The 14440-nt window shown below is 46.9% G+C and overlaps 1 protein-coding gene across 4 annotated transcripts in view; it reads right to left on the minus strand.

Moving 5' to 3' along the window:
* Positions 1-1364: 1364 nt before the first annotated feature.
* Positions 1365-14440, minus strand: part of FBXL16 (F-box and leucine rich repeat protein 16) — a 61457-nt gene continuing 48381 nt past the window's right edge. For 3 of the 4 annotated variants that reach the window (XM_053364749.1, XM_053364748.1, XM_053364747.1), the window contains 5 exons: positions 12229-12950; positions 8171-8679; positions 4216-4300; positions 2715-2778; positions 1365-1632 (listed from right to left, as the gene is read on the minus strand). In XM_053364749.1, the coding sequence (XP_053220724.1) occupies positions 1484-1632; positions 2715-2778; positions 4216-4300; positions 8171-8679; positions 12229-12936 (1515 nt within the window). In that variant the 5' untranslated portion in view covers positions 12937-12950 and the 3' untranslated portion in view covers positions 1365-1483. The remainder of the gene's footprint in view (positions 1633-2714; positions 2779-4215; positions 4301-8170; positions 8680-12228; positions 12951-14440) is intronic. The other variant, XM_053364750.1, reaches the window with a different exon arrangement.

A 14440-nucleotide genomic window follows, 5' to 3' on the forward strand; every position in this document is an offset into this window, starting at 1 on the left:
GGTTTGCGGGAGGTTCAGGGAAGGAGATGCCTCCATCTCCACTGGGCGGAAGCAGAAGACACAGCTGAAAAATCCCTGTGCATCAGTAAATGGAACGTGGATGGAAATACAAAGCCACACCAGCTTTACACTGGAACAGACAAGCCGAGCCCGGGGTCAAGGCTGCTGCCCACAGCCCTGCCCAAGACAAAGCAAAATCCAGAGTCTACCTTACCACAAGACGGAAGCAAGCGAGCATGCAAAAGCTGCGGGTTTGTTCCGAAGAGAGGAAGAAGAGAAGAAGAAGGAGGAAAAACCCTTCATCATTAGCAAAATAATAATAATAATAATAATAATTTTTTTAAAAAAAACCCAGAGGGAGGCAGATGGCTGTCTGCCAAGCATGGCATGACCTCAGGGTCAGCCAGGATTGTTCAGATGACTGTTTGTTAAATCCATTTCCTGGGGAACATTTGCTCCTTGGCTTGCTCTCTTCATGTGAAGATGACTTACAGTCAACACACCAGCTTTTGCCTGTGGGAGCACCCATCCACCCCGGTCTCCCAAGAGTCACGGGGACAAGGCTTTCTTTCACAGCGTTGATCGGTTTGCTTATTCTATCATTTTCTTCCCTCCCTTGTCTCCTCCTATAAACACTTCATTGCAGCGTCCCATTCTTGGAATCCAGAGGTGGAACCCAACACGCATCTGTAATCGCTCCATTATTCATCCTTAATTGACCTTCCTCTATCTCTTTTCTTCAGCTTTCCACCTCTACCTCGAACGACGCCGACTGTTTCAACCGAAGGCTCGGCCATCCAGAATCCATACCTGGGAAGGCCATCAAGGGGGTCTCTCTCCCCTTATTCTTGCATTACAACCCACCCAAGACTGGGCAGGGGGGGACACAGGCGAACCTCTACCCACCAGCACTTGGCCGGAAACCACTTTTGATCCAGCACTGAGCGGCAGCAGCTTTTGCCACCAACTTGCCAATCTGCCACAGCGGTTTCTTGTTTCTTTCCATATACCACTTTGTTTGTTTTTCATTTGTGTTTTTGTTTTTTTTGTTTTTGTGTTTTTTTTAAGCATCGTTATTTTTTTTCAAAAATTAAGATTTCAGGACAGATCACTACAAGGAAGACGGGAGGTGATGGAGGCATGGGGATTTTACAAACTTGAGGAGGGATTTCTTCCAAGTTGCCACTGCCACGGCTTCATGGGACGTGGACGCACATGCAAAGTGCGCTGGTCATTCATACGCACGATCTAACTCTTGGCTTATGATTTGCCACACGTTGCGTTGATCTCTCTCTCTCTCTCAGTGTACATGTGAGTGCATGTGTGGTTTATAAGTCACAGCATCTCTCCCGGAAAAGAAAATATATATATATAGATATATTAAATGAATAAATAAAACCATGACTCTGATTGGTTGGTCAGTGCTGGGTTGGGATTGGAGGACCTGGCTCCAGACGATGGTCAGATTCTTCCAGGGAGCGGCTTACTCGATCACCATGCAACGGGGCAAGTGTTGGGAAAAATATTTGAAAAGCTCTGGAGTGGCCCCTGGACAATTTGTCAACTCGAGTTCTTCTAAGTCTTGAAGCTGGACGAGGCCCGAGAGCCCGGTTGTGGTCAGGAGAGGACAGCCTGGAAAGACCAAAATCAGAGAGCACTCCATGAACAAGAAACATCTCATTCAGATGACCACAACTTACAGCAAGCAAGGCTAACAATGGTCACATTCACACGTCACATTTAAAGCACTCTGATACCACTTTTAATAGCCCCCTGCAAAGTGGGATTAATTGTGAAACCACTCTGGGAACTGTAGTTCTGGGAGGGGAACGGGGCCTCCTAACAATGCTCAGCAGCTCCCAGAAATCTTTGGGGGAAGCCAGGCCCATTCAAAGTAGCGACATAGTGCTTTACATGTGTGGTGTTAATGTGGCCTCAGAAGTCATCCCCACTGAATTCAGCTGAAGCTATTTTAGGGACACATGAATTCATTAGTTTTGGTTTCTCTCAGTTTCTCATTTCTCTAGCCTCAAGTTCAGTTCTCCACAATTCCACACTAGTTCATGATTCTTTTAAAAAAGTTAGCATGAAACTGCATCAGTATTTTAGTGCAAATTTATCCTAATATACACATTTTATGCAATTTGGCCGGTTACACATTTTTGTATGCCATTTCCTTGAACACAATGCATTTTTATAATATGATTTTCACAAATATAAGTGTTTTAATAGACATTTTACCTCAGTTGTATGCATTTTTGTGCACATTATTGTCGTTCTCATGAGGCAATGCAGCCCTTAGGCCAGGCTTCCTCAACCTTGGCCCTCCAGATGTTTTTGGCCTACAACTCCCATGATCCCTAGCTAGCAGGACCAGTGGTCAGGGATGCTGGGAATTGTAGTCTCAAAACATCTGGAGGGCAGAGGTTGAGGAAGCCTGCCTTAGGCAGAAAAGGGTTTCCCGCCTCTGAAGTAAAATGACCAAAGAAATGAGTATTATCAATTCCCTTTTGCCACTTTCAGCTCTCTGGGGAGAGGGTGAGGTAGTGTGTAATCCCTAGCCAAAGTTTCCCTTATTTTCCTTTTGCCCTGCCCCCACCCCACACAAAAGAATGTGGTGACAGTGTTTGTATGAATGAGTTTCTCAGCAAAGTGGTGGGTTCAAATGGATTCATGACATGCATCAGAAAATTTCCCCTTAGTTTGGCTCTCACCAGCAACAGACAAAAGGCGTAAACTTCTCATTCCCAGCAGATGCTTCAGGCCAAAATCTTGAACCTGAAACAGGAGAGAAGGAGGGAGGATTTGTGAGCCTGAATTGCTATTACTTGAGAAGCAAGTGGGTTAAGTCTGTTAACTATGCTCGTTTTTAAGACCTGAAGTCTTGCTAATATGGGGGTATTCTATTGGCACGGGTGCCAACTGTGAAATGACCATAGCTGTCAACTTTTCCCTTTTCTTGCAAGGAATCCTATTCGGAGTAAGGGAATTTCCCTTTAAAAAAGGGAAATGTTGACAGCTATGTAAACGACCTTTCTAGAGAAGTCTGGGGCAACCTTTGGCTTTTCAGATGTTGCTGAACTACAGCTCCTATCAGCCCTGGACACTGGCCATGCATGCTGGGGATTATGGGAGTTGTAGTTCAGTAACAACTGGGAGCAGAGGGTTCCCTACACCTGGTCTAGGCAGACATAATGGTGGCCTTGAAAGGTCTGAATGGCTGTTAGGCGGAAGATGGAGCAGACCGGTTCTCTGTTACTGCAGATGACAACATTAGGAGAAACTTCCTGATGGCTAGAACTGTTCAGCAGTGGAACACTCTGCTTCAGGAAGCAGGGGGCTCTCTTTGACTTGAGATCTAGCAGCAGAGGCCTACCCAAAGATACCGCAGCTGCATCCTGTATTGTAGATCTTACACTGAGAAAGAAATTGGACCAGATGACCAACTCTATGTCTGTCCGTATTTTCATCGACAAAATATTGGAGCGGTGGAAGCCGGTCCATTTGGGAAAATATGGCACTGTCCCACCAGCCTCAGTCTGCCCTCAGCCAGCCCCCACCTGTCTGCCTTCATACCTACAGCCCATCCAAGATGTGGCACTACCTGGCAACTTCCTCCTCCTTAAGTCTTGGTGGTTGCCCTTGTAGAACTCAGCAGGGAAAAGGATGGAGACAAAACTAGAATTAGTTGGCTGTGCCTGTCATTGGCTCTGGCTAGTCCCAATGGGCACCAGCCATCACCGTTGTCAGTCCTTCAAATAGAGGACTCACCTCCCCAAAGGTGAGGCTCCAGGACAACCTGAAACTCCAGAATGTTGTCATTTGCCCACTGTCCTGGCAGCTGCCACCACTTGCCAGCTGTTGGGGGAGAGAGCAGGAAGCAGGGATTGTGTAAAGGGAGACCCCCAGAATCTTTCCCACCTCCCCAACCTCTTTATAGCCTCTGCCAACAGATTGAAAGAACCAGGCTGCTCTTTCCCCATTACCAGAGGATTCTTGGGGACTGCCCAAGAGATTTTGCCCCTTGAAGACAAGGTGGCATCCCACCCTGCTTTCCACACACAGAAGCTGGCTAGAGCCACTATTGAATTGTACTTCAAGCCTAACAAAGAAAGTCATGTCAGGGGGGAGAGCTGCCCCTGCTGCCCCTCAACATTTGCCGCCAGAGGCACTTGCATCAGTCTATTAGTAGGGCCAGCCCTATCTATTACCTACCTGGCAGCACCAACGGAGATATAAGTTCCTAAGAGATGACATGGTGGACAAGTAACTGAGCCCGGTATCTGTGATCCGCACACACCTGCAGGAGAGTTGGGAAAATCGCAGCTGTGAGGAGGAAAGCATGAGCAATAGCAGCAGGGGGAAAGGGGGAACTTCTCAACTGCCCAGTCCCTTTTTATTATTGATATAAAGTAGCAGTATAATTGATGTTTTTAAATGCCTTTTTTATGCTGAGATGAGTAATGTATGGATTCCATATTTTGAGAGCTGGAATATTAGAAAATGTACCATAATAAAAATAAAATAAAATAAATAAATAATTCTATATAATCTATATCTATCTTTTGAAGAGTTGTTTCTCTGTTTGCTCCATGTCTGGACAGCTCTTAATATATCCTAACCCAATTTTGCAGGATGGATTCTTCAATCAAGGAGCAGGTTTCATCTGTGTTTGGATAAAGTTGGAAGCCATTTGGAATCAAGATGGCGGGGCACACCTTTCAAAACTGTATACTGATCTTAACAACTGATTTCAAAACTGAATCAATATTTTCCCCCTTAGAATTCCCTAGCGAAGCCAAATATGAGGCTGCCAGTGTGATATAATTCAATAGATTTTATTTATATGATATATGATGCTGTTGATGAATATAATACCTATATGTACTAAGTACTGTATGTGCTGAAATACTGTATGCACCATATTTTTTAATATTAGTAATACTAGATACAATTTTTAAAAAGCTGGAGCAGCAGGCATGGGGGGGGGGAGAAAGCAGGGGACCTTTTGATGGTACAGTTTCTAAAACCATCAGGTTGTATCAAATGTTAGTTCTACTCAGAGTTATGTCCATTAATTGCAACGAGTGTACTCTGAGTAAAACTTAGTTGGCTACAGTCCAACCTTTCCAAATGTGTTGCCATGAAAACCTGGGCAATGTGCATTTTAAAACAAATTGACACCACATTTTAGTGAAACACCAATAAAATGAACAGCAGCAGTTGTCAGAGGACCAAACTGGACTAGGCATTAAATGCATGTATGCATTGCTATGCATTTTGTACTGGAAGGAAGGAACCTGGGAAATGGGGCAGGGGGGTGTTTCTCGGTGACATCAGAGTGGACAGCCAATCAGTGCTGTGCACTTTGAAGCTTTCAGAACTGGGTCGCCCAACCCTCTTCATAAGAGCTCCATTCTGGAGAAGCACAAGTGCATTTTGAGCTGACTACTTAGAAGGCATCTCCACATCCAGAACAGCTTCCAGATGAGGACTTAAATTTGGAGACAGGTCTTGGAGAAATTGCACATGGGTTATTGGCAAAAGGCTTTTTAAAAATCAGATTTTCTTCTAAAAAGGTAAATCCAGATTAACTTGGTGGTGAGGACATACAAAAGTTGGCATTTTGATGCCAACAATGCCATGTGGACACTGGCATGATTAAGGAGCACCCATCACCCCAAAACAGGTCTCTTTCAGGTGTCCCTTTTATTGTGCATTCATGATTATTTGTGCTCATGATGTTTGTGGGATGGTCACACGTGATCCTACATTCAAGACTGTTTGCACCCGTAGAACCTTTGGGGCAGCCATAATGCTTCATTTCCAGGTAGCACATATCCTGAAACTTCCTTGTTGGCTTTGCTCTGCTTCCATGGTCAAAGGCATTGTGCTCCTGAATACCAGTTTTCGGAAGCTCCAAAAGAGGAGGGTGCTCTTGTCCTGCTCACAAGTTCCCACAGGCATCTGGTAGGCCACTGGGGGAACAGGATGTTGGACTTGGACCACTGGTCTCATCTAGCATTTGTGTGGTGTAGTGGTTAAGAGCAGTAGACTCGTAATCTGGTGAACCAGGTTCGCTTCCCCGCTCCTCCACATGCAGCTGCTGGGTGATCTTGGGCCAGTCACACTTCTTTGAAGTCTCTCAGCCTCACTCACCTCACAGAGTGTTTGTTGTGGGGGAGGAAAGGAAAGGAGATTGTTAGCTGCTTTGAGACTCCTTAGGGTAGTGATAAAGCGGGATATCAAATCCAAACTCTTCTTCTTCTCTTCTTATGTTCATAGGATCATTGGACTCTGCCTTACTCCAAGTCAGACAACTGGTCCATCTAGCTCAGTGTTGTCTATACTAACTGGCAAAGACTCTCCAGGATTCCAGACAGGGTTGTTTCCTATCTGGAGATGCCACAATGTTCTGGGGTGGGTGGGGAGCTGTTGCCTCACTTTTGTTGCACTTCTGTACAGGAATAATGTGGTGGCATTGGAGAAGCACCGCAGAACAGCTAAGCAAGCAGAATAAACTTACCACAAACACCCTATGATTGTGTCAAGCACATGTTGCGGAATACAAACGCTACAGTCTGGAGAGACCCACAGATTCTCTGTATGTGCTAGGATAACTCACAAGGGGGCAGCATTGAATTAGAGAAGTTTCATTGACTCTGTAGTCCATAGACTGAGGGGAGGGCCTTTCCGGATGCCCAGAGATCAGAAGCTACACACACAACTGGTACCTGAAGTTATGGGTGGGGAGGCAGCTGAGATAATTAGTGCCTTGGCATAACTGGAGCCAGACACTGATGGAGAGAGCCAGCCTGGTGCAGTTGTTAGGATGCCAGGCCAGGACACAGAAGAAGGGGGTTCAAATTAGCCCTGAAACACACTGGTGGGCTTTGGGCCAGTCAGCATCTCTCAGCCTCACAGGGTGGTTGTGAGGATAAAACAAGAAGTATATAGTCCACCATGAGCTTATTGGAGGAAAGGTGGGCTAGAAACATAATCTCATATAAAGACGTTGCACCAGCAGGGTCATCTACAGCAGCAAGTGGAAATGAGCCACAGGTGTTTGGAGATCAAGGCGAGAACATTGTTCCTTGAGGCACTGCAGTTCCCTGGAAACCCCTTGGTCTCATGGTGACCAAGCTGCATTGCAGGCAGATAGACAGCTGCCTCATTGTATCGATCAGGCCACTGGTCCACCTAGCTCAGTACTTGTCTACAATGACTGGCAGTGGCTCTCTAGGGTTTCAGGCAAGAGGGCATTCCCAGCCCTACCTGGAGATGTTGGGAATTGAATCTGAGGCCTTGTGCATGCTAAGCAGGTGCTCTACCCCTGAGCTATGGGCCACCCCTGGTCCCCACCTTGCCTGCTCTGACTCTGCCCTATCAGCAAGTGTCTCTGCTGCAATCAGCTTCCCCTGAGCCTTGAGTAAAGAAGGGAGAAACTGCTGCACAGACGTCTCTCCTTGTTTTGCCCCTCTGGAAATAGGCCCAGCCCATTTTAAACCGCACCATTAGCTTCTAACCCTTTCAGCGGTTCTCAACCTGTGGGTCCCTATATGTTGTTGGACTACAACTCCCATCATCCCTGAATTCTGGCCTTGCTAGCTAGGGATGATGGGAGTTGTAGTCCAACAACATCTGGGGACCCACAGGTTGAGAACCGCTGCAGATTGTTGTGTGTCTGTGCTAGAACTAAGCCCTAGGGTTGTAGGAAGCCATTTAGCTCAGTATTGTCTACACCAGGGGTTGTCAACCTGTTACCTACTGCCCACTAGTGAGCGTTTCAGGATTCTAGGTGGGTGGTAGAAGCTGAATCCTCCTTCCATCGAACCCTGGTGGGCGGTATGGAAATTTCACCATCAAGAAAGATGCATTAGTGGGCGGTAGGTATAAAAGGTATAAGAAGGTTGACTACCCCCAGTCTACACTAACCAGCAGCAGATCTCCAGACTTTTCAGGCAGGGGAAACATTCCTACCTGGAGGTGATGAGTATCAAAGCTAAGACCTTCTGCATGTCAAGCAGGTGCTCTGCCACTGATCTATACAGCCTGGTTTCTGAGCTCAGCCGAGGCCTGGCAAGATATTTAGCCATTGCTCAGCATATCATGCTTCAATCCTCCATCCCATCCTCTGTGAAACTTCAAGAGGGCTCAGTTCTCTACCTACCTATCCAGGACCAGCTCCTCCAGCTTGTGCAGGTCACAGGCAATGTACTCCAAGGCCATGTCTGTGATCCGAGGACACCATGACAGGTCCAAGCTTCGGAGTTTGCGGAGGTTCTCTGCCACCAGCTCCACGCCATCGTCTGTCACCTTAGAGCAGCCAGAGAGGCTGAGGACACTCAGGTTAGGGAGGCTGTGCACCATGTTGACCACCCCGTGGTTTGTGATCTCCCAGCAGGAGTTCAGGCGGAGGGTGTGGGTTGTGTAACCCTGCTTGGCAGTGAAGTAGGCTAGGGCCGTGTCCGTCACATGATAGGCTTGGAGATTCAGCTCGGTCAAGTTGGGCAGCAGCTGGGAGATGGCGGCAATGGCGTCGTCGGCCACGTTGATGCAGTCGCTGACGCTCAGGGAAGTGATGCGGGCATTCAGGCTCGACCAGAGGCCAGCTTCGGTGAAATCATTACAGCCGGACAGTTCCAGCCGCAACACCCCTTGCATCTGTTCCAGCATGACCTGAGAAAGGGAAAACACAGATTTCATTTTGGGGGAGGGGGTCGTAGAGTGGCAAAGCTGGAAAGGACATTAGAAATCGTCTAAGCCAGGGATCAGCGGGCATCAGGCTTGTGGGTGGAGACAGAGGTGTAGTAGTCTGAGGTCACCTAGGGTTAGGTAAAGGTAAAGGTAACCCTGACCATTTGGTCCAGTCGTGCGGCGCTCATCTCACTTTATTGGCCGAGGGAGCCGGCGTACAGCTTCCGGGTCATGTGGCCAGCATGACTAAGCCGCTTCTGGTGAACCAGAGCAGCGCACGGAAACGCCGTTTACCTTCCCGCCAGAGTGGTACCTATTTATCTACTTGCACTTTGACGTCCTTTCGAACTGCTAGGTGGGCAGGAGCAGGGACCGAGCAACGGGAGCTCACCCCGTCGCGGGGATTCGAACCGCCGACCTTCTGATCAGCAAGTCCTAGGCTCTGTGGTTTAACCCACAGCGCCACCTGCGTCCCCACCTAGGGTTAAAGACCTGTTAATATTTCTCCAGCAGGGTCTCTGTCTCCAGCATCCTAGAGCCGTCCAATCAATAGGAAGGGGAGCTTTTTAGCCAGTGAGAAGAGGTCTTTCTGACACTTTGTGCTGATTGGAGCCAATCAGAGTGGGAAGAGGTGAGCGGCCCTAAGTAATGGCTGAGTGGGGATTGGGACCTTTGTCTCCCAGGTCTGACACTCAACTACTATGCCACACTGGCTAAGCAACATTGGGAGGGCCAAAGGTTCCCCACCCCCCTGCTCTTTTGAACCAAGTGGGGCTTACTCTCAAGCAGACACATGTAGGTGCGTACTGCAAATCACCTACAAGGTATGTGTACTTGGAAGTCAGTCCCACTGAGTTCAAAGGTGCTTCCTCTGATGCAGCTGTACAATAGTATTGCAACTTTCACCCGCCTCATGCTCTCTCAAAGAGAGAAAAAAAAGAAGAGAACCACACTCTATGGATGCTCAAGAAACTGAATTTCCTTGAATTCCATTGGGAATAGACTTGATCTGCGCATTCCAACCTTATCCATGGATTGGAATGAAATTATTCTCCAGATTTTGCACTTCTCTGAATTTTGCAAGACACTCCTCAGATCCCAAATTGCCAACAAGCCAACAACTATTTAATTTGCATATTTTAGGGTAAGATAGGTTTAGAAATGCATACACCTAGAGGCAGCTTTTTGGGAGGTGGTGCTCCTAGGAATTAATTTAATAACAAAACAAAATTTGATACCAATCCCTCCATTAGAATTACTGGGGATATGAGAGGGGCCAAATGAAGATGATTTGGATAAAGAATTGACTCTGTATCTTTCTCTTAAGAATTGATTCTGTATGTAGTGTTAGCTGCTAGGATGATTATCGCAAGAAAATGGAAACATTTAGAGGAGTTCAATAAGGATTTATAGTGTAGTCAAATCTGGTCCATAGCTGTTGCTGAAAAACTAATTCAAAAATTAAAGTATACTACAGGACAATCAGAAAAAGTTTCAATTTCAACTAAGTGGCAAAAATATATATGATGATAACAACGTTCAAATGCCTCCTGTGAATTATGCTACTGTCTGGAACTCTTAGTAACATTTCAGCTTTCCTGATATTTATGAATAAAGTAAACTTTTTTAAAGTTACTACCCTGCAACACCAAGAATACACCCCCCCCCCCGGAATATGAATAAAATTAACTGAATTTATACTTTGTGTGTGCATGTGTTTAATTTTCATTTTCATTCAATTGCATTGTTTTTCTGCATTTATTTATGCTTGTCTATTATTGAAGTATATGTAATTGTTTAAATAAGCAAAACCATGCTAAAAGGAAGGAAGGAAAGAAGGCATATAGTGGGATAAAATATATATTTTTAAGCATGCATTTCATGGGAAGATATGCATTTAGACAGGATTTTCTCTGCATGATTTTTTAAAAAGTAAGTAATCAAAGCTAAATGGGGCAGACGGGCTTACAGAGGCACTACCATAAACAGACTGCTGATCCATCCATCCACCCTTACCTCTCACCCCATCAGCCTGCTCAGTTCTTTCTGTGGATCGGGGCTCTCTTTTGCCCAGGCTGCTCAGCTCCTGTAGGCCACCTCTGCTCTGCTTGTCTTTAGACCCTCCCCTTTATTAAAATAACAGCAACCATCATCATATGGTGTTTTGGGATTGATTTTGCACTGGATCTGTGTTTCCATTGTTTGCATATGTTGGGTGGTTTTTGTGATGTTCATATTGTGCGTACAATATGGTTGTGGCTGAGTCACATTGGAATAATGGTTTGTCCTTAAAGACGGGGTGTAAACAAGCAAACAAATAAGGTCACATCTGTACTATGCATTATAAAGCAGCCTTAGACTTCCCCACGGAAGATGTATTGATTAACACAGCACTCTGGGAATTGTACTCTGCATGGGGAATCGGTGTCTTAGCTCCCCGTACCCTGAACAAACTGCAGCTCCTAGGATTCTTTGGAGGAAGTCATGACAGTTTAAAGTGGTATGGTGCTGCTTAAAATGCATAATGCAGATGGGGCCTAAATCAAGACAGCCGATGCTCAGGGATGTTGTAGACCAGCAACATATGCAATGCCGCACTCTCCCCAGCCTTGCAACAGAGGAAAGCAGACCCTCCAAGTGTCCCTCTTTTCCAGGGACAGTCCCAGATTTACAGAAGCTGTCCCAGTTTCTCATTTGATCCCAGAATGTCCCGCTTTTCCTTAGGACGTCCCTATTTTCATTAGAGGAACGTTGGAGGGTATGGGAAAGGCTCTCTCAGCATGAAGGTAGGGGACCAGGGGCAGGGGACATACTGCACTGCGAGGGCCACATTCTCTTCTGGGCAACGTTCTGTGGGCCACATGCTGAGTGTTGGGGTCAGGAAGAGAGGCAAAGTTGGATAGAGAAAGGTAAAGGGACCCCTGACCATTAGGTCCAGTCGTGGCTGACTCTGGGGTTGCGGTGCTCATCTCGCTTTACTGGCCGAGGGAGCCTGCATACAGCTTCCGGGTCATGTGGCCAGCATGACTAAGCCACTTCTGGCGAACCAGAGCAGCGTACGGAAATGCCATTTACCTTCCCACTGGAGCAGTACCTATTTATCTACTTGCACTTTGACGTCCTTTCGAACTGCTAGGTTGGCAGGAGCAGGGACTGAGCAAAGGGAGCTCACCCCGTTGCGGGGATTCAAATTGCCGACCTTCTGATTGGCAAGTCCTAGGCTCTGTGGTTTAACCCACAGTGCCACCCATGTCCCTGGATAGAGAAACACATGTAAAAATTACTTTCTAAGTTACATTCACACACCCTTCTCTATCTATCCAGGTAAGCAAAAGGCATTACTGGAGTTCAGGGACACATTCCAGCCAGGCAAAAACACCCAGAGGATAAAGTCCGACTGGCAAGGGGTGTGGCCTGGGGAGAGGGGGTGTGGCTGTGGGAATGAGGGTGTGGCTAGAAGGGGGTGTGGCTACCTGGAGGACTGTCTGTGGCTCCTGGGCCTGAGTTTCCCCCTCTGTGCAGGAGACCTACCTCAAGGCCTGCGTCTGTGATGGTCGATCTCTTAAGGCTCATGGATTTCACCCCCTTCTTGGACAGAGGATAGTTATCGATGAACTCACAAATGTCCAGGTCAGAGACGCCGACCAGGCAAAACCCCTCAAAACCCCTGATAGCAAAACCCTGGAGGTTGACAAACTCCTTGTCTCCACTGGGCAGGACGTTGTAAAGCTCTTTGGTGTGTAGCACCGGCGTCAGGCCCACCCAGAACTTGGGCTGGTACAAGACCCTCCTCCATGCCTTGCAGACCTGGGCCAGGACACACTTCTCGCAGGCGGAAAAGTACGTAAACAAGCGGTTGAGGATCTTCTCGTCCACAGCCAGCTGCCGTTCACTGGGGGAACCGGAGAGGCCTTCGAGGGAAGTGACCTCCCCGTTTGTCGGGGAAGCCTCGCTGGAGTTCAGTCCCACCATGGCAGCTCCAGAAGGAGATGGCACCCCGGCCAGAGCCGCCAAGGACAAGGGTGGCGCCAGGCCAGGGATGGGCAGGTCGCTGTGATTTGCTAAGGCTGGACCGATGAGAGCAGGCACAGATGAAGGCTGGCACAAGCGGTTTTTCATCGCTGGCGTCCCTTTGGTGATGCTGGCAGAGCCGAGTCCATTGGCCTGGGCGGGAATCTTCACAAGTCCGTTCCGGGGTAAACATGGAGGTTTCGTATCACCGTTACTCTGGTTCGACATCTTCCAAGGTCACTCTGGAAAAACAACAAGGAAGGCTGTTAGGGAATTGGACCCATGGCGCACCAGGGAACATTCAGCTTTTCATTGAATCATCTTGCAGGAGGAATTGCCCCCCTTTTAGATGGTAATGGGCAGAAGTGTAGTGGCCTATGATCACAGTAGGTTGAAGACCCATTACAATTTATGCAGTAGGGTACCAGCAGCGTCCCTGTTTCCAGCATCCTAGGGCCATCCAATCAGCATGGAAGGGGAGCTTTTGAGCCAATGAGAAGAAATCTTCTCACACTTTGTGCTGATTGGAGTCAATCAGAGTGAAAGGAGGTGAGTTAGCCACTGAGGATTGACTCCTAGGGTCACTCTGTGCATAGGAAGAACAACATAGGAAGAGTTACTCCAAAGCTAAGCATTTAGGAACACAGAAAACGGAAGGGGAGCTTTAGTTTAAAAGAGAATGGTGTTCAAGTTCTGTTACATATAACAGAACTTCAAGGAAAACACAACTTAAGTCACTTCAAAAGAAGATATTGGAACACTCCAAACCATTTGCCCATGTATGTCTACAGAAAATAGTAAATCTGGCTGAAAGGCAACACATGGAAATCAGCACTAACTGTTGCAACGCATCCCTAATTAATATTGTATAACAGCAGTATTGTACAATCTTAGAAGGTTGCATAATCTTAGAAGCGGGTACGGCTTTGAGGGGGCATGGCTGTGACTGGCAATGGGTATTGCTTTGCTTACTTCATCAGCATTTGGGTGTGAATTTCTCCCATCTTTGCATGCAGTTTCGATGAAATGTACATCTTTTTGCAAAGCAACTTTTCCTAATATAATGCATTTAGGAATGTTATTTTCACAAATACAGTGGTACCTCGGGTTAAGAACTTAATTCGTTCTAGAGGCCCATTCTTAACCTGAAACTGTTCTTAACCTGAGGTACCACTTTAGCTAATGGGTCCTCCCACTGCCGCTGCACCTCCACCATGCAATTTCTGTTCTCATCCTGAAGCAAAGTTCTTAACCCGAAGTACTATTTCTGGGTTAGCAGAGTCTGTAACCTGAAGCATCTGTAATCTGAAGTGTGTGTAACCCGAGGTACCACTGCATATTAATTTTCATGTGCACTTTCCCCTATAATATATGCTTTTTTGTAAACTTTGATTGCTTGGAAAACTGCACCCAAAAATTTAGGTATGTGCGAATTTTGAAGAAGAAGAAGAGGAGGAGGAGTTTGAGTTTGGATTTGATATCCCGCTTTATCACTACCCTAAGGAGTCTCAAAGCAGCTAACAATCTCCTTTCCCTTCCTCTCCCACAACAAACACTCTGTGAGGTGAGTGGGGCTGAGAGACTTCAAAGAAGTGTGACTAGCTCAAGGTCACCCAGCAGCTGCATGTGGAGGAGCGGAGATGCGAACCCAGTTCACCAGATTACGAGTCCACCGCTCTTAACCACTACACCACATGTTGGTTCTCACAGTGATATGGAAATTGCAACTTTG

Source organism: Podarcis raffonei, chromosome 14, assembly GCF_027172205.1.
Source record: "Podarcis raffonei isolate rPodRaf1 chromosome 14, rPodRaf1.pri, whole genome shotgun sequence".
Taxonomy (NCBI): domain Eukaryota; kingdom Metazoa; phylum Chordata; class Lepidosauria; order Squamata; family Lacertidae; genus Podarcis; species Podarcis raffonei.